We start from the raw sequence: 26,867 nt of genomic DNA on the forward strand, positions 1-26,867 counted from the left end.
ATTCATATACCAATTTTTACATCTTATTCAGCCTTTAGAAAAATGTTGAAAAAACATATCTTAGAAAATTGTTGGACATGTACTTTATGATTGATTGTGATCTGCTGCATTGTTAGTAACTCTTGACCTGTAAACCGCACAGAACTGCAAGGTCGCTGAAGTATATAAGAACCAATTCTAATGTAATCCAGGCTTCAGCCCTATCTGCTCTCTGTTTGTGTATCTTTCATAGACATTCAGAGCTCGGTTACATTTAAAAGCACAACAAGCGAAAGGCAGGATTGGTGGCTAAGAAAATTATCTTGGCGGATCGCGCTCTTTCCTATTGGGCTTGGTGTAACCGTTTGCATGCTGTGATGTTGCTTGAGAGGGGTCGGGTGCGTAATTCCTTGCGACAATCTTTTTGCAGAATGCTAGGAATGATTATGAAGAGGGATCACAAACAGATCGGAGAAGGTTATCATGCCACTGTACCGGGCCATGGTTCGCCCCCTACCTGGAATACTGTGTCCAGCACTGGTCGCCGTACATGAAGAAGGACACGGTGCTACTCGAAAGGGTCCAGAGAAGAGCGACTAAAATGGTTAAGGGGCTGGAGGAGTTGCCGTACAGTGAGAGATTAGAGAAACTGGGCCTCTTCTCCCTTGAAAAGAAGAGACAGAGGGGACATGATCGAAACCTTCAAGATAATGAAGGGAATAGACTTGGTAGATAAAGACAGGTTGTTCACCCTCTCCAAGGTAGAGAGAACGAGAGGGAACTCTCCAAAGTTAAAAGGGGATAGATTCCGTACAAACATAAGGAAGTTCTTCTTCACCCAGAGAGTGGTGGAAAACTGGAACGCTCTTCCGGAGGCTGTTATAGGGGAAAACACCCTTCAAGGATTCAAGACAAAGTTAGACAAGTTCCTGCTGAACCAGAACATACGCAGGTAGAGCTAGTCTCAGTTAGGGCGCTGGTCTTTGACCAGTGGGCCGCCGCATGAGCGGACTTCTGGGCACAATCGACCACTGGTCTGACCCAGCAGCGGTAATTCTTACATTCTTATGATCCTTAATACCTTGCCTGTTTAATTTGCCTTGAGCGGTGAGGGGTTGGTGGTCTTTCCCCAGCTTGGTATTTTTTTGTCTGTTATGGTTGCCTTGGTTTAAGTCTTTGTTTGCTGGGGGTTTTTTTTAATTTTTTTTTTTGGGGGGGAGGGAGGTTCTATGCATTGTCTCTTGGGGCTCATCAGAGTCCAGGGCCCTGAATGTCAAGCTTTCACTTTGGTCTTGTTCAGGCCTCCTCAGCTAGGTGGGCTGGGATACTTCCTCTTTCTTTGCTACCATATTGCTGTTTACTCTTTCATTGTGCCTGTAGCATTTTTCGTACGTCATCTCTTGTGCTGGGTTCTTCTGGCAGCTTATTATTCCTTGGTGTATTCTGGTTCGTTGTTGTGAGGGGCAGAGGATCGGGGTGGAGGTGAGCTATAGGGACCAGGAGATAATTGCTGTATAGTTCTTGAACAAATGTATTCATTTTTTGGCTTGTTCAATAAAATTGTTTCAACTTAAAAGCACAACAAACAAATTGTTGGATGGGAAAGGAGGGATATTTATTATCTGCATTGTTAATGATGGAATTTAAGTGCTTATTTTGTTATTAATGTATATATAATTTGTGGCACTTTGTATTAGTTTTGAAAATTAATAAAGATTTAAAAAAAAGCACAACAAACGGATTAGAAATTATAGAAAACACTTCTTTAACGCCCTATTAGTAAATGACGTTGACTTGTGAATGCCGCTCTACATAGCAAAGTTGGGAGGACTTAGGAGAGAAGGCAATACCTTACAATCATCTTCCTCTCTCCCACCAAAATGCATCAGCGGAAGGGAAATTTGAGATGGGGAAAATGGTAGCGTTTTGGGGCGAGGGACTGAAAAGGTGGAACCTCCGCCTTTCGTGGTTTAAGTCCATTTCACGTCGCTCCACAGGGTTTCTTGGGTGTCTCTTCAGCCAGGGATCGTTGGCTGTTCTGAACGAATCGCTCTTCTCTGCTCTAGGACAAAGTCTCACAATGTTTCATCATGTTGGATCAACAGGTGTCCCTCCTTCGGGGACGTGGGGGTGAGGACCTCTGCTTTCACTCATGGCCTCTTCTCCAGCTCCACAGCTGTTAATGAAGCTCAAAGGCAAGTATCACTTCCCATTTTGGGTTAATCAAATCGGGGCCTCCCCCCTCCCATCTCTAGAAATATCCTCGCTGTGGGTTTGATTTCTTGAACCGCTTGCACATCTGGAAATAAGTGTCAGGAGGGGGGCTGCCACAGAGCGTTCTGGGAGCTGTGAACTCCGTTTTCCGAAATTACTCTCCATTACTGTTACGGAATGCATAAAGGCAGAGACAGACGTCCCTTTGGAGGTGAAGGGTAAGGATTGGAGGGGGCTTATCGGATGAACGGAGTTCACGGGGGCGGGGGGGGGGGGAGCATAGAGGGAGATAAATGAAGAGAGGTATTGAGGGGCTGTAGAGTGAATGCACTTGTAGCTCAGTAAGACTTTGAATTGCTTGTGGCCCCCTATGCTCCACCCACATGCCCCCCTCCCTCTTGCAGTTACGCCCTATAATACTCAAGTGCAATTTATGGCGCATAGGGCATGCCACTCTGGACTATTGGCATCAATGATATGCACAAGTAGAACCTACTTCTAGTCATCTGTTTATGGAATTGCCCCAATCTGGGCTTTACAATCTATGTTCTCAGTGCACTGGAGGCCCATTTTTTAAAAAGAACCTCCAAATCCCTAATTCTTTTTTTTTTTTTTTTTGTTTATATAATTTTTATTTTCAAATTTTACATAAAGTGTACAAAATATTAAAATACAATTGATGAATACACAATATCACTTTTGTATCTAATACATCATATTCTAAATATATTTTTATCCCCTCTCCCTCCCCCACCCTTCTATTACTTTTCATTCATACATTACATATTGTATAACATATTATAGCTTATTATGTAAAAATTATTTTCATTATCCCCCCTCCATGTGTGTCATAAAAAAGATATTGAAAAGAAGAAGAAAAATCCTATTATTTATTCATTGCAATATTTTGTCAATGGCCCCCATATTTTTATAAATTTAGTATATGTCCCTCTTTGTATTGCTATTGCTCTTTCCATTTTAAATATATGATATATTGTATTCCACCAAAATGTATTATTTAGGTTATTATAATTCTTCCAATTGTTGGTTATATGCTGAATGGCAACCCCTGTCATGTCAAGTAAAAGCTTGTTATTTTCTGGTGAAATTTGACTTTTTTTTCTCATCATCATTCCAAATAACACTGTATCATATGATATTGCTATATGATTTTCCATCAATTTATTAATTTGTGGCCAAATTGCATTCCAAAAACTTTTAATGTAGGGACAATGATACAGGAAATGATCCAACGTCCCAGGTTCCAGATTACAGTGCCAGCATTTATTGGACTTAGAACTATCTAATTTTTGCAAACGTGTAGGGGTCCAAAAAGCTCTATGTAATAAAAAGAACCAAGTTTGTCTCATAGATGCTGACACTGTACATCTCATTCTCCAAGACCAAATTAGTGGCCATTGAGATGCATTAATTTGATGCTTAATCTCAATGCTCCAAATATCTCTTAGACCATTTTTTGGTTTTTTATTCAAATATCCAGATATTAATTTATACCACAATGCGGCTTGATGCCCTAGGAAGTCTGCTTGAAAACATAAGAACTTTAAACTATATTGATTATTCAATGTTTTCCATTCAGGGAACCCAACCTGAATGGCCTGCTTCAATTGCAACCATTTAAAACTTTGTGTTTTACTAAGACCAAATCTATGTTGCAACTGTGAAAACTCCAGCAGTTTACCTTCTGAAATAACATCGTCTAATTTCAGCAAAGATGGATCATATGTTCCTTGACTACTGACGTCCTCTCGGTTCCTTCATTACTTCAGGGGACAATCACAAATGTACACGGCAGAAATGCAATCAGTCCTACTCTGTGGCGATAAAGAATAATATGATTTCCAAGAAGGGTTATGAGGAGTGGCCGAGGGCAGGGGTGTGGCTTATTTTCTTTTGGACACATTTTCTCTAGAGACAATAAATGGGGTTTCGGAGAGAGAGAGAGGGTGGGAAAGAGATCTGAACTTCCTCCTCTACCTCATGTGACCAACGGCAGGAGTTAAATTTCACCACTTCTGTTTCTTCTCCTGGGGCAGGCAAGTAAGCTTCTCCCAGAGAAGGCATCAGGCAGGTGGAGAACGGGCAGTGACTGGCACCAGACCGACATTTCAGATCCTTTCTCCAGAAAAAAAAGGTATGGACTTATGTTTTAGCTTTGTCTCACTTTTCTAATTTCAGGCATTCTCCAGACTGTCAGAGGTCAGCCTCGGGGGCAGAAGCCATGAGCGGGGTACCAAGTACAGCATTTGCTAATGAAACATTAAATTCAGGGGTAATTCCCAGCTGCACTGCTTCCCCCGGTGCCTTTTATGGGAAAAAAAATATATCTGAGGCATTTTACCAGCTGATAAACCAAGATGTTGGTATCCATCACTGCTGGGGGGCCGCGTGAGCAGCTCTGGTGAGACCCTTTAAGCACTAACTCCTCAGAGGAGATTGCAAGATGGAAGAATGGTTTTCTGGCTGTACTTATTTATTTAGATTTAGTTCACCCTTTTTCAGTAGTTTCTCTAATGTACTGTAGGTATTTTCCTGTCCTCGGAGGTTTCACAATCTAAGTTTGTACCTGAGGCAATAGAGGGTTAAGCGACTCGCCCAAGGTCACAGGGACAGTTCCAAGGACGCGCGATTGAAGTCAAACATTGTGGGGTAGTTCCGCAAAGTATTTCTGTGTATAAAGCAAGTTTTGCACGTGTAAAAGTTGACAAATTGGTATACCCCCCCCCCCCCATCTCTGGTGAAGTGATCTATGACTGGCATTCCTGGTACAGAAGAGGCGTACACGCACACACACACACGGGATAATTTTATAAAAGAGAGAGAATCGAAAATCAACAGACAAAGCCTTCTCTCCTAGTCCAAAACTTCTTCCAGCTCCAAAACAGGAATCGGAGGAATAAAAACCCGGGTATGCGGTTAGAGCACTGCCAGTAGCGGATAAGTGCTGGCGTTGCTTCATACCTGTCAATCTGTCATTATCCAGGGGTGACCCAGAACTGAGTATCCAGGATATAAATATGCAGCAGCCACCGGCCACCATGGACTGTATATACTAGCCCTGTCTTTTATTTTTGGTGGTTCACAGACCTTAAAAGATTCAGCAATCCATTCATTAAAAAATAGTAAATCCATGTTGTGAATGAGAACTACTCTTAAAGCAGCCCAGCTGCAAACAATGCTTAGGGCAGTGTTTTTCAACCTTTTTTTGGGCAAAGGCACACTTGTTTCATGAAAAAAAATCACGAGGCACACCACCATTAGAAAATGTTAAAAAATGTAACTCTGTGCCTATATTGACTATATATAAAGTAATTCACTTGAGTGCCACCGCCGCCATCGGGAACAGGCCGGCGCCAAGTTCTCCCTGCTTCTCTTCCCCGCGGGGCCGACCAACTCTCGCCACCCGTCGTCAATTCTAACGTCGGAGAGGACGTTCTAGGCCAGCCAGGCAGCGATTGGCTGGCCCAGAACGTCCTCTCCGATGTCAGAATTGACGCGAGTGGCGAGAGTTGGCCGGCCCCACAGGGAAAAAGCAGGGAGAACTTGGCGCCGGCCTGTTCCCGATGGCGGCAGTGGCACTCAAGTGGCTAAAGAGCCGCAGTTTGCCGGCCTAGGGACAACACTGGAGGGTGGCCAGCTGTGCACCCCCTTGGGACGTAAACCCGGGGTGGGGCAGACCGCACCCCCCCCACCCTGGTATGCCACTATCTGTACCTCACTCCCTCCCTATGACCAAAAATTCTCCTTTCTTCTATTCCCCGTGTACACAACCATCTCTTTCCCTCCCTTCCTCTCTCCAAAGTCCATGCTTTCTGTGTCCAAACACGGTTGAAAAACACTGGCTTAGGGTATCTAATGCTACATGTTCCTGGAGGAAGAGGGAGCATGAAGATGGGGGGCAGAGACCCTGAAATAAAAGCATGCACTTAGGAAAAAGCCCAACCAGAAGACAAATCAGGAATGTTAGCAGACACCTTAGCGCTTTTGAAGTTCAGAAGGTCAAACGTGGAAAGAGATTTACAATCCAGAAAATGTTTCATCATAGTCAAACTATGATCTTTAAAAAAAAAAATGCATTTTCTTCCTGCTCATAATTAATAGCATCCTATCAGCTAATGAAAAAAAAAAAAGCTTCTAACTTCCTGCCAGTAAAGATCGGCCGCATCATCTGTTGCTGGGTAAGCTAAGGAAAGATTTTTAGGTCAGAAACTCTGCACCACAGATGAGATAAAAAGGTCACACTTGGGGGATCTTGGTTTTCACGCCGTTGGTGACGGTGCACGTTACCCACCACATCACAGCTGCCCCCGGTGCCAATTTGAGGGGGAAACACAAGAACAGGCAGATGTGTCTGCTTTAGGTCAAACTATTTAAACATAGGGAAATAATGGCACGGTCGTGGTTCAAGTTTTTATTAAAATTTGATGCATTCGCTGAGCAATACTACTAAGCGAGTTAGAATTAAAATCAGGGGGGGGGAAGACGAAGAAAGCAAGAAGATTTTTCCATGTTAAAAAAAAAAAAATTAAGAAAAATATTGACTACACTATAAATAAACGGGCAAACATGACGCGAAGACATTTAAGGTGAAAAACGAAAGGAATTAGCAAGCGGAAAATCAAGGAAAAGAAGAAGACTCCCGAGCGTCAGGACAAAGAACGATCGCTTAAGGAAGACTCTAAAAATTGAGAAAGAGAATCTAAGCTTTAAAGGACGAAAGCGTCCTTAAATAAGTGGCTTTTGAGGAGGCCCTTGAATCGATCGAGATTTTTTTCTTCATCGCGAATAAGCGCCGGTAGGGTGTTCCAGAGCTTGGGGTTGGGGGGGGGGGGGGCGACCACAGAGAAGATGTCGTGCCATTCGATGCCGATTATTCTTAAGGATGGTATCGTCAGTAGGCCAAGATTAGTAGATCTCGGGGCACAAGGAGGTTCGTAAGGAATGAGGTACTTTTCTATGAATTGGGGGGGGGGGGGATTTAGATTGTAAAGTTTTGAAGGTCAGTAGTGAAATTTTATAAGAGATCCTGTGTTTTACGGGCAGCCAACACACTTTATATAGTAAAGGGGTCACATGGTCAAAAAAGTACAGTTGTAGCCCAGGGCAAGAGAGGTTTAAGAAATCTCACCATTTGTAGGAGATAAGATGCATCTAATCTAATCTTCCATTTGTGAGTTGCACATACCTATACAGATTCATCTGGGTTTACCCCCCTTGCATGCAAAGACTTGTAGTTCTGATATCCTTTTGCATGCCCTAGGAGCAAGACTACAAGATCCTGCATGCAGTGAGGATAAACCCAGGACTGGATCAAGCCTGACAGGAGAATCTGGCAGCCTTGCCTTTGAGAGGTCTGAGCTGGATTTAAATGTGAGCACTGGTTTGGAAGATTTAGGCTTGAGTAGGGCTGACATCAACTAGGTCTAGCCTCTAGAACACTATTCCACCCCCCAACTCTGCTGTTCAGGAGGCAGCCGAGCCAGTCGGGTTTTCAGGATTGTCACGATGATTGAGACACGGGATAGATTTGTATACACCAGTGTAAGCCTAAAAGTCCTGTATAGTATATGAACAGTGAATGTGCAAAACAGCAATGGAGAGACAGCAGGAAGTGGCAATGAAACCACCGAGGAGGAAATGCCTACTAGATAAATACACGGCCACAGTCCAACCTTTCAGAAACATCCCCAGTTTCAGTTTCTGCCTCAATCCAGGCCAGCCAAACCGACTACTGTTCTGGGTTTCAAGCGCAAGTTGGATTCATACCTTCTTGCAAATCACATCGGGGGATACGGGAAATCCGGGTCTCCAATAAGGAGCACCTAACTGGGCCACCGCGTGTGCGGATCGCCGGACTAGATGGACCTAGATCTGATCCAGCAAAGGCGTTTCTTATGTTCTTATGATTGATCAATTTCTGGGTTTGCTCCCATTGAGTTCTCTAAGAAAATTATAACCACAATGCAATGAGGCAAAACCGTGGTGGTTAACTTCGCAACCCTGTCTGCTTCTGACACTCACCTTTCCTAGGATCTGTGGTCCATGATTCTGTCCATTGAAATCAGCGCTGAAGGTGAATGCCCCATAAGTCTCCATCCCGGAATAGGTAACTTGGCAGCCCTGACTTTGTCAGGGTCAGCAGCAGATGAGGGGAGGATGCCGTGACTGGTTATAAACAATCGAAACCAACAGACAGCAGTGGAGGTTCGAAGAAAAAGATAGGCAATTTTATTCAACAAATCAGTCTTGTGCGGTGGCTCGACTCGCACGTGTTTCGGCCGGTATGGCCTGCTTCAGGAGCCGGGCAGAAGCTAGACTGGTTCGCATGCGTGAGTGTTCTATATTCTGTATGCCTGATGAATTACCTCAAGTCTTCTTGGCCGCTTGTGTTCCTGGATGTCTATTCACCTAACTGGGCATCTTTCTAGGGGCAGCTGAAGACAGCTGTATGCCCCCTCTTCTCCCGGGGGTGGGGGACAACAGTCCAGGTTTCTTTTTCTTCTGGTGCAGCAGTAACCCAATGGAACCCAATGGAGTAACCCAATGGAGTCGTACGCCCAAGTGACAAACTCTTCTTGACAGTGGGAAAGGTAATTGACCCTCAACATGAATGTGAGCGTAAAGATTAAGAAGAGTTTGGCATATGGGCGTACGACTCGTTCCATTGGTTTACTGCTGCACCAGAAGTAAAAGAAACCTGGACTGTTGTCCCCCACCCCCGGGAGAAGAGGGGGCATACAGCTGTCCTCAGCTGCCCCTAGAAAGGTGCCCAGTTAGGTGAATAGACATCCAGGAACACAAGCGGCCAAGAAGACTGTGAGGTAATTCATCAGGCATACAGAATATAGAACACTCACGCATGCGAACCAGTCTAGCTTCTGCCCGGCTCCTGAAGCAGGCCGTACCGACCGAAACACGTGCGAGTCGAGCCACCGCACAAGACTTTGATTTGTTGAATAAAATTGCACGCTTTTTTCTTCAAACCTCCACTGGTTTTTGCTTTGGTTATAAACAGTACCATACTAGTAATTCAGGAGTCTTCCTGAATCAACAGAACTAATCAAGCAGCCTGTTACATTTCTCTTCCCCGGTTAATTTTCTCTGGAAGGCTAGGGAGGGACAAAGGTTTCCTTGAGTTCCTTTGGGTATTCAGTTCAACTGGTGGGATCTTCCATCATGGCCTTTCATTCCCCTCACTTTATATCCACTCCCAACTTCCTTAGCCCAATTATTGCAATGAGAGACCCCGGCGGGGCTTAGGCACCAGGGATTCTTCCAGAACTTGCAATTGTGAGCGTTAAATCTAGCCACTAGGTGTCACCATTGCACAAGCCAAGAACTATTGACCTGGTTCTCCACTTCCAAAGGGCTCAGAGAACTGAACTAGGAATTGAATCAGTGACAGAGGAATGCAGCATCTCCATTGGTTCATGCCACAACATTCTAACAGAGAAGTTGGGGATGTTTCGCGTTGCAGCAAAATTTGTTCCACGGTTGATGACCAACAACCAGAAGAAGAACCACATCATGATCTGTCAGAATCTTCTTGAACAGGCAAATGAAGACGAAACATTTCTTGATAAAGTGACGACCGGTGACGAGACATGAGTCTACGGTTATGACATGGAAACCAAAGCTCAGTCGTCTCAATAGAGAAACAAAACATCGCCAAGACTGAAAAAAGCTCGGCAAGTTCGATTGAACGTCAAAGTGATGTTAACATGTTTTTTTTGACAGTCGTGGCATTATTCACTATGAATTTCTGCCATAAGGAATTACCATCTGAAAGTGTTGAAACGACTCCATGAGAGAATTAGGAGGAAGTGATCCGAACTTTGGAGGGAGCAGTTGTGGTTCCTACATCACGACAACGCGCCTGCTTATGCCGCTGTCAAAATTTATGAATGTTGCACAAAAAGGCTTGATGACAGTTCTTCCCCAGCCACTTTACTCTCCTGACTTGACCCCTGCTGACTTCTTGTTTCCTAAACTTCAATTCGCACTGAAAGGAAAGCGATCCGACACCATTGAAGACATAAAGCAAAATTCGATGCAGCAACTTTTGGCGATTCCTGAAGATGCGTTTAAGGACTGTTTCCAGAAGTTGAAATGACATTGGAAAAAAGTGTATATGTAGGGAAGGGGCGTACTTTGAAGGGGACCCAATTAAATAAGTTGCAAGATTGTTTAATAAATTTTTATGAAATCAGTCCTAGAACTTTTTGAACAGACCTCGTATAATGGCATCAGGACACCCTGATTCTATTATAAATACTAGTAAGACCAGTTTGGGCACTGGTCTTTGACCTGGGGGCTGCCGCGAGAGCGGACTGCTGGCACGATGGACCACTGGTCTGACCCAGCAGCGGCAATTCTTATGTTCTTACAAATCTTCACTGGCACGTCAAAAAGAAGGCACGCCTGCTTATGCCAAGTCAACGGCAGCCATAAGTGGGCATCTCCAGATGCAATGTGTTCTATGAGTGGGTCAGGTTCATTGTTGACGGGTCCATGTTCCGCTCGTGCTCCTTCCACATTAACTCCTTCATAATTGCACAATATGCCACTAATGTTTGAGCTTACACAATAAAGCAATAATAAGGCAGAAGTGCACATAGGTAGAGTCTATTCTGCAGTTACATGCGCCAGGCATGCATAACTGCAAGTGCATCTTATACAGAATGGCCCCTAAAGTCCTCAATGGTAACCTAGTCCTGAGCCAGCTATGCTGGACCTGAAGACAAATGGGATTCTTTGACACTTTTTACTGGACAAATGTAAAAGCAGTGCAAAGGAGCTGGCCCATTGTCATGCAAAGGGACATGGGTTTGGCTCCCATCTCAGGCCATCTACTCCCTGAGTCAGCCAGTGCTGGGGATATTGCCTTGGCAGCTATGATAGGGGAGAGAGGGAAAGGTGTCCCATTCATTATCCAATGGTAACATCCAGAGTCGGGGGCCCATGATTGCGAGGTTCCTGAAAGCACCCAGATGCATAGTCCTGGCCAAAGATTCTCATCACCATGCCAGAAGCTGGGAGGGGATAGCAGATCTGTGCCAGTTCGGCTGGAAGCCCAAATGAGGAACAACAAAACCCTAGTGCAAAGGTATTGTAATAACTGGTAACATCTCTCTTCTTTTGAGCAGAATGAAGGTGTTCATATGTTTGATGCTGGCTTCTGCTGCTACCTCGTGGCAGATAGATCCAAGCTTTGACGAACCCTGGCAGAAGTGGAAGGAAACCCATGACAAAGTGTATTCAGATGAGGTATGTGATCCACAAGTGTGAAACTGCTCCCAAGGCACACATCGTCTGGACACTTTCACTAGGAGTGCACATTTCCACAGAAAAGAAGGAGAAAGTGCAGGATGTTAGCTTGCAGGACCAAAGCAGAACCCCCCCCCCCCCCCCCAGCAATGTGTTAAAATAAACCAGCATGAGGGGTAATCTCACAGTGGAGGACAACAGATGCACTAAAAGGTTGTTTTTATAAAAATAATCCCAGCATATTTGTAATTGCATGGCATTTGTCCGTTTCTGCGACATACATAAGGGCAGGATTATTGCTTTCCCTGCTTCTGTTTTAATAGCTTTTCTGGGGTGGTTTTGCACAATGTGTTTGTAGAATGAAGCCATGATGAGACGCTCGAACTGGGAGAAGAACTTGAACTTTGTGACAATACATAATCTGGAGCAATCTTTAGGAAAGCACTCGTACGAAGTAGAGATGAACCACCTGGCTGATATGGTACGTACATGAAGTCTTCTCTCATCTGAAAACACCAGCTCTCGATAGCTGGATGGAAAGAGAGGGCATCATATCACGAAAACCTTGATTTTTCATGAAAACTGAAAGAGAAACTCGAGAGGTTTCTTTCAGACCATTAATGTTAATGTGAAAACAGATAGAGCGCAGTGAAATTTCTCAAATTCAGACACAGTTTACTCAGTATGAACTTTGCTGCCTTCCGTAGGCATTATTTCTTCATTATTAGAATAAACATTATTTCTATTTTCCATTGGCTTTCCTCCATGTCTCAGCAGGGCTAAGTACAAATAATCAGCAGATTATAGCGAGAAATAGGGAGTTCAACAAAGTGTGACGTCTTCTTTCGTCAACACAGAAACTTAGAAACTGATGGCAGATAAAGACCAGTCTGTTCATCCATACCAACTACTAATCTCTCCAATCCCTTCCTTTCCCTTAGAGCAGCGTTTCTCAACTTCCTCAAGCCAAGTTCCCCCTAAGTCTAACACATATCAACCGAGTAACCCCAACCACCAACCGCCTAAGCTCCGCCCCTGACCTTCCCAAGCTCCGCCCCTGACCTTCCCAAGCTCCGCCCCTGACCTTTCCCCCTACTAATAGCACTGTAATACAATTTTTTCCATTCATTTTTCACACACACACACACACACGCACAATATAATCTTATTAACAATACATAATGGTAACCATAAAATTAAACTACACAAAGCACACTCTATGTAGAGATAATTTTAGGTGTCATTTATATTATGGGTTTTTTCAAAGAGGTCAAGGCAGATGACTTTTAAATATGCAATGTCACCTTAGTAACTGCTACAGAAAAATAGACAAATATAGTGTAAACTATAGACAGCAGATATAAATTCTCATTTCGAGCACTAATTGAAAATAAAATCATTTTCCCTACCTTTGTGGTCTGGGGATTTTATTTTTCTAATCATCCTTTCCCAGTCTCTGGTTGCACTTCTTTCTGTCTGTGCTCTTAACTGTGTTTCCAGGGTCTTCTTATCCATTGACTGTTTTTCTCTTCTTCACTTTCTGCCCTACATCCATCTTTGGCATTAACTTTTAACATTCAACTTTTTTACATTTTTCTGCTTTCTTCCCCTTCCCTTCCTATCTCTCTCTCTCCTTCCTGACGACTTCCAATAAATTTTAAAGAATGCACGCCACAGATACGTGCGTGGTACACTGAGAAAACTAACCATTTTTTTCCCCCCCAATATTAAGACTAGTCAGGAAGTGATTTCACAGCTGACCGGACTGCGGGTTCCTCACCGCCGTAACAGTAGAAAGGTCACCCGCGATGTAAATTCAACTGGCAAGCTGCCTGACTCGGTGGACTGGAGAGAGAAAGGCTGCGTCACAGAAGTGAAGCATCAGGTAAGCAGTCTTGTCGCCCTAATTCCGTGACTTAATGTGATTTGATAGGGAAACACAGGAGAGTCAAATTCACAGTCACAACACTCAGACGCGAAGGAGTGGACAAGTCCAAAAGAGACTGGTGAATTCAAAGTATTTGACAAAATCCTTTATTCCTGCAATACAACATACATCGACTCGACATGTACATGTTTCGGCCCGAATGGCCTGCCTCAGGAGTCTGTAAGAGTCAAAAAAACGCATTCAATGACCAATTCAACAGTTTGCAAATGGTGGCGTTTTTGCAGCGTGAATTATGTGATGTTGAATTGGTCATTGATGTGTTTTTTTGACTCTTACACAGACCTGTGAGACTCCTCAGGCAGGCCATTCGGGCCAAAACATGTACATGTCGAGTCGATGTATGTTGTATTGCAGGAATAAAGGATTTTGTCAAATACTTTGAGTTCACCAGTCTCTTTTGGACTTGTCCACTCTTTCGCTTCTGAGAATTAATTAAATCACACTGGCTCCCTATAACCCACCGAATTACCTTTAAAATATTATTTTTGGTTTACAAAACATTAAGCTTCAATGAACCCCAATTTATTGCAAAAATGATTGTCCCACACAAATCTGCTCGTTCTTTAAGATCCTCTTCATTAAATTTGCTTTCAGTCCCTTCGCTAAGAATCATAGGCACAAGACGCAACGATATATTCTCTGTAAAAGCACCCACACTGTGGAACTCCCTTCCAAATTTTATCAAAAACGAAACAGACCTTGTTGCGTTTAAGAAAATTTTAAAAACATATTTATTCCAGGACGCATTTGACTTGTAAAACATAGTCATTTTAGGTTTCTGTACTCTTCTTTTTTTCATCTTAACCCTTTACTACCCAATGTGTTTTTACCCTTTATGTCAAACTCTAAAAGATAACAAAATTGTAACTTCTCCCCTTTCTTCCCACCCCTTCTTGTTCGTCAATCTTTGTCGGTCTCTTAAGTGATTTTTAGTCAACTAAATGTATGTCTGTCTTTTAATTGATTTTTGTAAACTAAATGTATTACCACACTCTGATGGTTTTTAATTGTACATCGCTTAGGTATTGTGATAAGCGATTCATCAAATAAAGGTAAACTTGAAACTTGAAACTTGATTTGAGTCAACAGAACAGGTGGGTAAGATGAGCCTTCCACAGGGGTGTTAATTATTGTAGGGGCAACTTTCAAATGAAGCATTCACTGCTTTTTTACCTGCAGACTTTACAGTATAATTCAATCCAAATTATGAAAAGGAACTCCATTTAAATAGAAAAGAAAGAAAATTTCTAATACATACCAGGGGTAGGAAATTCCAGTCCTTGAGAGCCGGATCCAGGTCAGGTTTTCAGGACATCCACAATGAATATGTATGAGATGGATTTGCATGCACTGCCTCCTTGAGATGCAAATCTATCTCATGCATATTTATTATGGATATCCTGAAAACCTGACCTGGATCCGGCTCTCAAGGACTGGAATTTCCTACCCCTGATATAGGCCAATGTAGGTTTTAAAACTCTTAGATAAGCCGCGGCTAGTAACATGGAGCAGCTTATCTAAACCTACATCGGCATTTCCTGCGGCCTATACAAAGGGGCGGCCTATACATGGCGAAATACAGCATTTTACAGTTACTTTTTGATTTACCCTCATACTGTATACAGTGAGGCAAAAAAAAAAGCAGCCCCATAGAGTTTTTGCTATTTTGTCAGCAATTGCTTTGAATTTTAACGTAAAATTGTACCGCTTTATTTGTTGTTACTATCTACGTTTATGTGACGAGTGTAATGAGACTTTTTTTGTGTGCGGTGATTTTGGATATTCAAAAATGTTTGCACTGTAAAACCACCATTATTTGAAAACCAAAAATGTTAATGTTTGTTTATTTCTTAACCTCCATTTTCATGAAGATTGTCCTGATTGCCCTTTTCTTTTGCCTGGGGAGTAATGTCGGAGGCCTATCGCAAGCGCCACCCAAAACTGCGAATAATTGCTGAACTCCTAGACGTTCTATAGGTGATGTGGGACAACCTGCCACAGGGTCCAATCACCAAGGCTGTTAAGAACTTCCCAAGACACCTGTGTTAAAGCTGGGGATGGACACGGAGCATTCACACTGACATTGTCGGCTGTGTCGTACAAATGACGTTATTTTACGGTGTTTTAGCTCAAACATTGTTGATGCACAAATATTGCTAGGTAGTTTCAGGTTTATCTAAAATTTGATTGATCACCTAATCTTAAATTCAAGGCGATGCACAATGCGAAAACAACATACACGGGAACAGTACAAATGCCGTAGACATGACTTAAAGGACAGACAGAACCAAAAGGAAGGATGGAATGGAAACACAATAATTGATAGAAAATGAAACAAATTAAAAAAAATAAATAATAAATAAATAAAAAATCTGGAATAGAATTTATTTATTTAATTCAATTTCTATTCCGTCCTCCCGGGGGCTCAGAATGGATTACAATTGGCACTCCCCAAAAATTTCAGGACAAAGGCATTCCTAGAAGAGACAGGAGAGTGAGAAAAGGAGAGAGAGGAGGGGAGGAGAAGGCAAGGAGTCGGAAGCGGGAAGGGGAGGGAGAGAGGAGGAGAGCAGGCTGATCGTTAGCACTGTTCCGGTGAAAGAGATGGGTCTTCGGCATTTTCCGGAAGGTCATCAGCGAGACTTGAGATCCTATCTGGGCGGGCAACTGATTCCAGAGACGGGGGATAAAGTGGCTGAGCCGTTTCCAGTAGGAGGGATCTTCCTGCAGGGATGTTTCTCAGTTTCAGAGCGGAGTGAGCGGCCAGGAAATCAGAAGTCTGAGATAAAGGGTGTAGTCTTCACTTAAGGGAGCTATCAGTCAAAAGCCTCTTTAAAAAGAAAGCATTTTAACTTGCCCTCAAAACTATCTAGAGATGATGCTCTTCCCTTAAGTAGATGGGTAAGGCGTTCCACAGTTGAGGAGCTGTGACTGAAACAATGTATTGTCCGTGTGTGTTAATAGTGACACCAAAATGTCAGTAACCTCAACAGAGCTTAAGATAATGAAATGTTTAATAGTTCAGTGTTCCCCTGTGAATTCGCGGTTCGCAAATCGCGGACTCGCTCCTTCGCGGTTTGCTCCGACCACCTCTTCCTGTAGTAAAGTTGAGCTACACCAATCAGGAGCTGCGTGTCAAAGCAGCTCCTGATTGGTGTAGCCCGACTTTGCTCCAGGAAGAGGCGGTCGGAGCAGACTGCGAGTGATTTTCTTCACCCGCCGGCGTTCCAGCTGCCCTCTCCTGCCCCCTCTGCCTTTTGACAGGCGACAAACCGTGAATTTCAGGGGAGTTCTGTAAAATGTAAGGACCAAATAAGTATACAAAATTTCTCAATGAAATTCAAAGCGGTGGTGGCTGAGAAACTGGAAAAATGCTGCACCTAGTGGCTTAGTAAGAGAGGTGGGCGGACATCTCTGTCGTCGTCCCCATGCCACACTCATGCCCCCCTTCCCCGCCCCTCCATACCTCTTGAATCTTCGCCAGCACAAGCAACTACAGCTGCTCGTGCCGGCCTGTTTCCCTCTGAAATCACTTCCGGGTCACGGGGCCACGAAGTGACGTCAGAAGGAAAGCCAACGCCGATGCAAGAGAACTACAGAGGTGGGAAGGGAGGGCCGCGAGTGTGGTATGGGCGGAGCAGAAGAAGCGGGGGTGGCGCCTCCTACTCTCACTCCGCCACTGACTGCACCTTTCCAGAAACCCTGCTTTATGTGTGGAAATACTTGAAAATCCCCTTTCCCATAATTTTCTGGTGCTTTTCTCTTGAATTTTGTTCTTGGAACCAGAGAAATAATGCTAATTTATTGCTGAGCCTAGAAGAGGCAGCACATTCTGGTTTACTAAAGGTAAATCTTGTCAAACGCACCTGATTGAATTTTTTGATGGGATGACCAGAGAGTTGGATCAAGGACGTATGCCAGATGTAATTCACTTAGATTTCAGCAAAGCCTTTGACACGGTTCCTCATAGTAGGCTCTTGAACAAACCTGAAGGGCTGAAGTTAGGACCCAAAGTGGAGAACTTGATTAGAAACTGATTGACAGACGGACGCAAGAGCATGTTGCTTAATGGAAGTCGCTCGGAGGAAGGAAAGGTGAGTAGTGGAGTCCCTCAGGGTTCGGTGCTGGGCCGATCCTGTTCGATATGTTTGTGGGTGACATTGCTGAAGGGTTAGAGGAAAAGTTTGCCTTTTTGCGGATGATACCAAGATTTGTAACAGAGTAGACATTGAGGAGGTAGTAGAAAACATGAAAAAGGATTTGCAAAAGTTAGAGGAATGGTCTAATATCTGGCAACTAAAATTCAATACAAAGAAATGCAGAGTAATGCATTTGGGTATTAATAATCAGAAGGAGCCATATATGCTGGAAGGGGAGAGGCTGAATGCATGGATGGGGAGAGGGACCTTGGGATGATAGTGTCCAAAGATCTAAAGGCAAAAAACAGTGCGACAAGGCCATGACTGCTGCCAGAAGGATGCTGGGCTTTATAAAGAGAAGAATGGTGAGGCCCCGCTTGGAGTATTGTGTTCAGTTTTGGAGACCGTATCTGGTGAAGGACACAAAAAGGCTTGAAGCGGTCCAGAGGAGGGCAACGAAAATGATAGGAGGTTTGCAACAAAAGACATATGAGGAGAGACTGGAAGCCCTGAATATGTATACCTTAGAGGAAAGGAGGGACAGGGGAGATATGATACTTGAAAGGTATTAACACAGAACAAAATCTTTTCCAGAGAAAGGAAATTGGTAAAACCAGAGGACATAATTTGAGGTTGAGGGATGGGAGACGCAAGAGCAATGTTAGGAAATTCTACTTTACGGAGAGGGTGGTGGATGCCTGGAATGCGTGAGGTGGTGGAGGTGGAGAGGAAAACGGTGACGGAGTTCAAAAAAGCATGGGATGAACACAGAGGATCTAGAATCAAAAAAATAATAATTTTAAATATTGAAGAACTAAGACCACAACTGGGCAGACTTGCACGGTCTGTGTCTGTATATGGCCGTTTGGTTGAAGATGGTCTGGGGAGGGCTTTGATGGCTGGGAGGGTGTAGATGGGCTGGAGTGAGATTTGACGGAGACTTCAGTAGTTGGAACCTAAGAACAGTACCAGGCAGAGCTTTGGATTCTTGTCCAGAAATAGCTAAGAAGAAGAAGAAGGAAAAAACAACAACACCACATGTTTAGATTGAATCAGGTTGGGCAGACTGGATGGACCATTTGGGTTTTTATCTGCCGTCATCTACTATGTTACTATGTTACAGTATTTAGTTCACTTCATGCATTTGCTGTGAAATGTCAATTAATCTGTATGACTTGGGAATTACAAAGACTCCATAGTGAGGGCGAGGCTTTTTGCAAAATGGCTCTTTCTTGCTTTGAGTATTTCATCCTCCATTCTTCTATATTTTCAGGGTAGCTGTGGTTCTTGCTGGGCCTTCAGTGCGGCTGGGGCATTAGAAGGGCAGATGAAACTGACCACCGGGAATCTGGTGTCTCTTAGCCCTCAGAATCTGGTTGACTGCACCACCAAGTACGGCAACAAAGGGTGCAATGGGGGATTCATGACGAGTGCTTTCAAATATGTGATTGACAATCACGGAATTGATTCAGAATCTTCATATCCATACGAAGCCAAGGTTTGTTGCCAGGTTGTTGTTATTATCATTAATGTTCCCATTATCAGAAGTACACTGCTATACTCTGTAATTCGCTGTATGTACAGTTTCTCTTTATTGTAAACCGCCTAGAAGTCGCAAGATTGTTGGCAGTATATAAGAATAAAGTTATTATTATTATTATTATATTCATGAAGTTGGCAGAAAACAAATGCTTTTCTTTCTTACCTGTGCTTGCTCTGCCAGGATGGAATGTGCCGTTACAATCTTGCGGGCAACTCAACCACGTGTTCCAAGTACATAGAGCTCAAACCCACCGAGGAGGCTCTCCAGGAAGCACTCGCCAACGTGGGACCCATATCTGTTGCCCTAGATGCATCCCGTACTTCATTTTTCTTATACAAAAGTGGTGAGTTGTAGGCGACTGTCTTATTTTTCTTCCTCAAAACACATTTGACTTTCTAAAGTGGCTGAGCTTCCAGCAGGCTTGATATTGACTTTGGCAGGCTTTTTATAAAAGTGTGCTGCACATTAAACATTGAGGCATAGGAACAAAATGGACGGCTCTGTCGTGAACCTCTGAAAAAAGACCTGTTTGAGAGCTACATTCCTTAATTGGCTTCTGAAAATGTACTAGGGGCCACGGGTCTCAAAGTCTCTCCTTGAGGGCCGCAATCCAGTCGGGTTTTCAGGATTTCCCCAATGAATATGCATGAGATCTATGTGCATGCACTGTTTTCAATGCATATTCATTGGGGAAATCCTGAAAACCCGACTGGATTGCGGCCCTCAAGGAGGGACTTTGAGATCCCTGACCTAGGGCCGAGTGCTTAACTTCATACTCAAAATGTCAATAAACTGCTAATTTTGGAGCAGGAAAAGTCGGTGGAAACAGGGGTGGATGTAGGGTGGGGACAAAGGAGATTAGCGCTGATTTTCAACGCTAGGTGCACAACCTAGGGCAGTGGTAGGCAATTCCAGTCCTCGAGAGCCGGAGCCAGGTCAGGTTTTCAGGATATCCACAATAAATATGCATGAGTTAGATTTGCATCTCAAGGAGGCAGTGCATGCAAATCCATCTCATACATATTCATTGTGGATATCCTGAAAACCTGACCTGGCTCCGGCTCTCGAGGACCGGAATTGCCTACCCCTGACCTAGGCAAAATTTATAAGCATAACTCGTATTAAATTCCTAAATTAAGATACATTTTCAGTTGATAATTTATGCTCCTACAATAGAGCCCAAATTTAGAAGTGCCTCTTTTTTTTGAATATCAGACATCCTATTTACAGAAGACCAACTACAGAGACAATAATGGGAAGTTTGCTATATTCCTTTTAGCTGTGATCTATTTCTCCGCACAAACTGTTAGCCTTGTCCAAGCCGATTGAATTGTTGACGTCATTCTTTTTTCGCTCTTGGTTTGCATCTGTTCATTCTCAGGTGTGTACGACGACACATCCTGCAGTCAAGAGGTGAATCACGGAGTTCTTGCTGTTGGTTATGGAACCCTCAATGGAAAAGACTTCTGGCTACTGAAAAACAGGTAAGATCCCCTGATCCACATACTGTGACGTCTTCAGTCAACAAACAACGTACAGAATTTTCTTCACATCTAAAATACACGAGGATGTCAGTAACGAATGTCGTCCTCTCTAGAGACTTGTTATTTTGCTTTTCAAAAGCTTGAAAATGCCTTCATATCTGAAGGCAAGATGTAATTTTCAAAGAATCCATGTTCTACACACACTGATGATTAAGTGGGCCAGAAGGTACCTTAAATACTAGTGTAAATCATGCAGAGATCATGCTTATATTGTCGGCATGATTGGTACATGTGCCCAAGAGCAGGTGTTGATGTCTGCGTTTCGATTTTTGAAACATATGCATACATTAAGGTATTTCATAATCTATGCCCATTCTCTACAAGTCCACCTGCAGTAGAAATATCTATGCATGCTTTCATCTGGCACTATTTCATCTACGTTTTCAGGTACACTACCATACATATGTGATAACGACTTCAAAAGATTACCACCACAATGCACTTCATAACTAAGGGGGTTAATTCTCAGCCAAAAGCATAGTAACATAGTAGATTATGGCAGATAAAGACCCAAATGGTCCATCCAGTCTGCCCAACCTTACCCACTCATTAAATTACTAATTCAATTTAAATTTTTCTTCTTCTTAGCTATTTCTGGGCTAGATCCAGTACTGTGCTTAGGTTCCATCTACTGAAGTCTCCGTCAAAGCTCACTCCAGCCCATCTAAACCATCCCAGCCATCGAAGCCCTCCCCAGCCCATCCTCAACAAGGGCTGCTGCCAGTGTTTTGTCTGGATATTCAATGCAGGGCCACATCCAAGCACCAGCTTTGAATATCCAGATATATGGTTTAGTGCAATATCAAGCATGTAACCACTAAATGAAACAGGACAAAGAAAGATCTGAGTTTTATGTGGCCCGATTTGTCCAGTTAATTGTTCAATATTGGCATTACCCAGAATTGCATACTCGTAATTGTCAGAAAATCCGCAGCTGTGGCTTTAGGGCTGGATTCTCTAAATGGCCACTTAGAAAAAAGCAGTGTGGCCATCACGCAATGACGCCGTTTAGAGATTTGTGGCCACATCGAAAGTAGATACCAGAAATGTAGGTGTTGTCGTAGATGTAAACGCCTATGGATGGGAGTTGGCCGCCGTCATTTGTAGGCGCTTGCAAGAACCTACTTTTTTTTAAAAAAATTAGATTTTAATTGGTTTTAACGACATGGTCCATTACTGCATCATCTATCACCAATTAAACCACTTAACCTAACCTAACTTTCGGTGCAGCTTTGAGAATTTTGGCCTTAGTGATTACCTTTAGATTCTCCAGATTTGAGAGCAGATCCCAAGTCCACATTTAAACTAAATAGCCAATTAGGCACAAACAATCAATGATTGAATGGAACAAGTAGTTAATTGGCAGTAATTACGAGGAGCTGTATGTATCTCAGCTCTACGCCCTGTTCTAACATGCGCCGAAATTTCATAGCATGCAACTCAAAAGGAGGCCGTGGAAGGGACGTGAGCAGATCAGGGCATTCCTAGCAATGATTAAATACCGGCATTTGTGCGCCCAACTGCTGTGATTTTGGCACCGACATGTACGGCAGCCTTTGGCACGCATAAATGCCCAAGTTAGGCCTAAAAATTAGGCGCCAAGGAACGCCACATACAAGCAGCTGTCAATCTTCAGTTAGACACTGTTTATAGACTTGTGCTGGTAGGCGTCAAAACATTAAGCGCTCCCTATTTACGCCAGGGTTTTCTTGGCCTAAATACTGCTGCCTAAGTCAAATTTAGGCGTCTACATAAAAACCACACCCAAGAACCGCCCTTAACCATGCCCAATTTCCGGCAGGTACCTAGCGATTTAGGCTCCTAACTAGCAATTAATTTTAATTTATGCCAATTATTGAACCAAATAAGCTTGTTATCAGTGCCAATTATGCCAATTAAGCTAACTAAATAATTAAGCCCCCCTTTTTATCAAGCTGCACTAGAGGTTTTTAGCGCGGGCTGGCGAGGTAAGTGCTCTGACGCTCATAGAAATTCTATGCGCATCGGAGCGTTAACCACACCGGCTCATGCTAAAAACCCCTAGCGCAGCTTAATATAAGGGGTCCTAAGTTAGGCATCTAACTTTAGGCTTCTTTTATAGAATCTTGGTCATCTAACTTTAGGTTCTTTTATAGAATCTTGGTCATCTAACTTTAGGCATCTTTTATAGAATCTTGGTCATCTAACTTTAGGTTCTTTTATAGAGTCTTGGTCATCTAACTTTAGGCATCTTTTATAGAATCTTGATCATCTAACTTTAGGTTCTTTTATAGAATCTTGGTCATCTAACTTTAGGCATCTTTTATAGAATCATGGTCATCTAACTTTAGGTTCTTTTATAGAATCTTGGTCATCTAACTTTAGGCATCTTTTATAGAATCTTGGTCATCTAACTTTAGGTTCTTTTATAGAGTCTTGGTCATCTAACTTTAGGCATCTTTTATAGAATCTTGATCATCTAACTTTAGGTTCTTTTATAGAATCTTGGTCATCTAACTTTAGACATCTTTTATAGAATCTTGGTCATCTAACTTTAGGTTCTTTTATAGAGTCTTGGTCATCTAACTTTAGGCATCTTTTATAGAGTCTTGGTCATCTAACTTTAGGCATCTTTTATAGAATCTTGGTCATCTAACTTTAGGTTCTTTTATAGAATCTTGGTCATCTAACTTTAGGTTCTTTTATAGAATCTTGGTCATCTAATTTTAGGTTCTTTTATAGAGTCTTGGTCATCTAACTTTAGGTTCTTTTATAGAATCTTGGTCATCTAACTTTAGGCTTCTTTTATAGAATCTTGGTCATCTAACTTTAGGTTCTTTTATAGAATCTTGGTCATCTAACTTTAGGCATCTTTTATAGAATCTTGATCATCTAACTTTAGGTTCTTTTATAGAATCTTGGTCAACTAACTGTAGGCTTCTTTTATAGAATCTTGGTCATCTAACTTTAGGTTCTTTTATAGAGTCTTGGTCATCTAACTTTAGGTTCTTTTATAGAGTCTTGGTCATCTAACTTTAGGCATCTTTTATAGAATCTTGGTCATCTAACTTTAGGTTCTTTTATAGAATCTTGGTCATCTAACTTTAGACATCTTTTATAGAATCTTGGTCATCTAACTTTAGGTTCTTTTATAGAATCTTGGTCATCTAACTTTAGGTTCTTTTATAGAATCTTGGTCATCTAACTTTAGGTTCTTTTATAGAGTCTTGGTCATCTAACTTTAGGTTCTTTTATTGAGTCTTGGTCATCTAACTTTAGGCATCTTTTATAGAATCTTGGTCATCTAACTTTAGGTTCTTTTATAGAATCTTGGTCATCTAACTTTAGGCTTCTTTTATAGAATTTTGGTCATCTAACTTTAGGTTCTTTTATAGAATCTTGGTCATCTAACTTTAGGTTCTTTTATAGAGTCTTGGTCATCTAACTTTAGGCATCTTTTATAGAGTCTTGGTCATCTAACTTTAGGTTCTTTTATAGAATCTTGGTCATCTAACTTTAGGTTCTTTTATAGAGTCTTGGTCATCTAACTTTAGGCATCTTTTATAGAGTCTTGGTCATCTAACTTTAGGCATCTTTTATAGAATCTTGGTCATCTAACTTTAGGTTCTTTTATAGAATCTTGGTCAACTAACTGTAGGCTTCTTTTATAGAATCTTGGTCATCTAACTTTAGGCATCTTTTATAGAATCTTGGTCATCTAACTTTAGGTTATTTTATAGAATCTTGGTCATCTAACTTTAGGCTTATTTTATAGAACCTTGGTCATCTAACTTTAGGCTTCTTTTATAGAATCTTGGTCATCTAACTTTAGGTTGTTTTATAGAGTCTTGGTCATCTAACTTTAGGCATCTTTTATAGAATCTTGGTCATCTAACTTTAGGTTCTTTTATAGAGTCTTGGTCATCTAACTTTAGGTTCTTTTATAGAATCTTGGTCATCTAACTTTGGGTTCTTTTATAGAATCTTGGTCATCTAACTTTAGGCTTCTTTTATAGAATCTTGGTCATCTAACTTTAGGTTCTTTTATAGAGTCTTGGTCATCTAACTTTAGGCATCTTTTATAGAATCTTGGTCATTTAACTTTAAACACTCAAAGTCCAACGGGACAAAAAACCCACGGGTTCAAAATCACACAACAGACAGTGGGAGTGGACAATGAACACTCCATTGAAAATCACTAATGTAAAAAGATCTTGTTTATTTCAATAAAGGACACACACAAACTGTGAACCCGACACAGCATTGTTTCGGTGACTAGAAACGGCCTTTGTCAGGGGTCACTGGGTCAATCAAACTCTCTAAAAAAAGGCTGAGCGCTGAAAAGTTTCAAGTTTATTTAAATCTTGATATACCGCTTTTATAGTCAAAGCGGTTTCCAATTAATACAAAGTTTTAAAAAGATTTAAAATAAAATAAAATAAAGGGAACAGATTCACAATTGTCATACAGACAAAACATGATACAGATGGGCAAATGGGGAGGATACATTGCATAGAATAAAAGAAAGGGGAGGTAAAAAACAAAAGGTACAAAAGGAATCATTAATTTAAGGCCTGACGTCTGAGATTTTGAATTAAAAAATTAAGTATAAATCTCAAAAGCATCTCTGAAAAGAAATGTTTTAAGATTAGATTTAAAGTTATTGAGGTTCTTTTCTTGTCTCAAGGTCAGAAGTAATGTATTCCACAGTTTGGGAGCGGTCCGGCCTTTTTTCTTTTTTTTTGAGACTTTGATTGACCCAGTGACCCCTGACGCAGGCGTTTCTAGCCACCGAAACCCAGTGCTGTGTCGGGTTCACAGTTTGTGTGTATCCTTTATTGAAATAAACAAGACCTTTTTAGATCAGTGATCTTCAGTGGAGTGTTCATTGTCCGTTCCCACTGTCTCTTGTGTGATCTAACTTTGGGCACCATTTATTGAATCTGTGAATCTCATCAGATAATGGTGCACAAGCGAATAATCCAGGCCGGAGCCTCTCCTGCCTGGTTAAATTGCGTGGAATATCGACCCCTGGTATCTAAATACATTCTTTGAAAAGTGTATTCTAAATAATTGCATATATAAATAAACAAGGGCATATATACTGGTGAATGAATTTATAAAGAACTTCATTTGCACTGGACTGTAAAATTGAATTTGCCATTACTATATATATGATTCTAAATAATTAAAGCATTGTTTCACTTTTCCTTAAGCCGTATCTCATTGTGTTTATTCTCTTTGCTTGAAAAGCTGGGGCACCAGTTTTGGAGACCACGGATTCGTTCGGATAGCAAGGAATCTTGGGAACCTATGTGGAATTGGCAGCTACTGCTCTTACCCGAAACTATGAGACAGCTCTTGAAAACAGCTAACCGCTTTTTACTACTGAGCTAATCACCTTCTTTTGATATATTTATCTTTACTATGTTAATCAAGATTTTTTTACCGTGTCGCTATGCATCTTCTCAAACTCACAATCTCTGCAAATACTCAAGAGACCTTTACAGGGAAAAATCTCCCAAGCCACAGAGAATACTCCTCCAGATATTCAGGTGTTTATACAGCTCAAGACCTGTGTAGACAGGAGACCAGGGCAGTAGATAAGGACTTCTGACCGGGTTCAGCTATCACCTCACCTGTTAATACAGTGGTTCCCACTGGAGGACCACCAGGCCAATCGGATTTTCAGGATAGCCCATATGAATATGCATGGAGCAGGTTTGCATGCCTGTCACTTCCATAATATGCAAATCTCTCTCATGCATATTCATTAGGGCTATCCTGAAAACCCGATAGGCCTGGTGGTCCTCCAGGACAGGGTTGGGAACCACTGTGTTAATACATTCCCTCTATGTCCTCAAAATATGAAGCATCGATCTTTAACTCAGTCTTATGGTCAAGTATGAAGAAAGTAGGGAGAAGGGTTGAGCTCCTCTAGGTTGATGACTCGGTCTATAAAACTAAGTTTTAGTTTAGTTTAGAAGGGAGTTGGAGGAATTGCTGTACTTTTAAATCAATTTTATGTCATTCTTGATACCGTTTTATTGTGATTATGTACTCAGCATCATTTGTTTGCTTTTTTTGAGCATAAATATTCATACTACATCTTCTCAAAATCAATACTATAGGATCCCTGAGGAAGGCGTGTTTTGACGATACATGGCCTATGTTGGGTCCACCAATGACAAATGTGGACATTGTATTTTAAATGATGAACTGAATAAAAGAAG

General features: G+C 42.0%; 1 protein-coding gene across 1 annotated transcript; it reads left to right on the forward strand.

Moving 5' to 3' along the window:
- The first annotated feature begins 4,152 nt into the window (after nucleotides 1-4,152).
- CTSS (cathepsin S) lies at nucleotides 4,153-26,416 on the forward strand. Its single transcript, XM_033924494.1, has 8 exons — nucleotides 4,153-4,348; nucleotides 11,361-11,481; nucleotides 11,840-11,962; nucleotides 13,214-13,366; nucleotides 18,842-19,066; nucleotides 19,292-19,454; nucleotides 20,493-20,595; nucleotides 25,888-26,416. The coding sequence occupies exons 2-8, from the start codon at nucleotides 11,362-11,364 to the stop codon at nucleotides 25,985-25,987; spliced, it is 987 nt and encodes a 328-aa protein (XP_033780385.1). The 5' UTR covers nucleotides 4,153-4,348; nucleotide 11,361; the 3' UTR covers nucleotides 25,988-26,416.
- Nucleotides 26,417-26,867: the final 451 nt, after the last annotated feature.

This window comes from Geotrypetes seraphini, chromosome 16 (genome assembly GCF_902459505.1).
Source record: "Geotrypetes seraphini chromosome 16, aGeoSer1.1, whole genome shotgun sequence".
In the NCBI taxonomy this organism is placed as follows: Eukaryota; Metazoa; Chordata; class Amphibia; order Gymnophiona; family Dermophiidae; genus Geotrypetes; species Geotrypetes seraphini.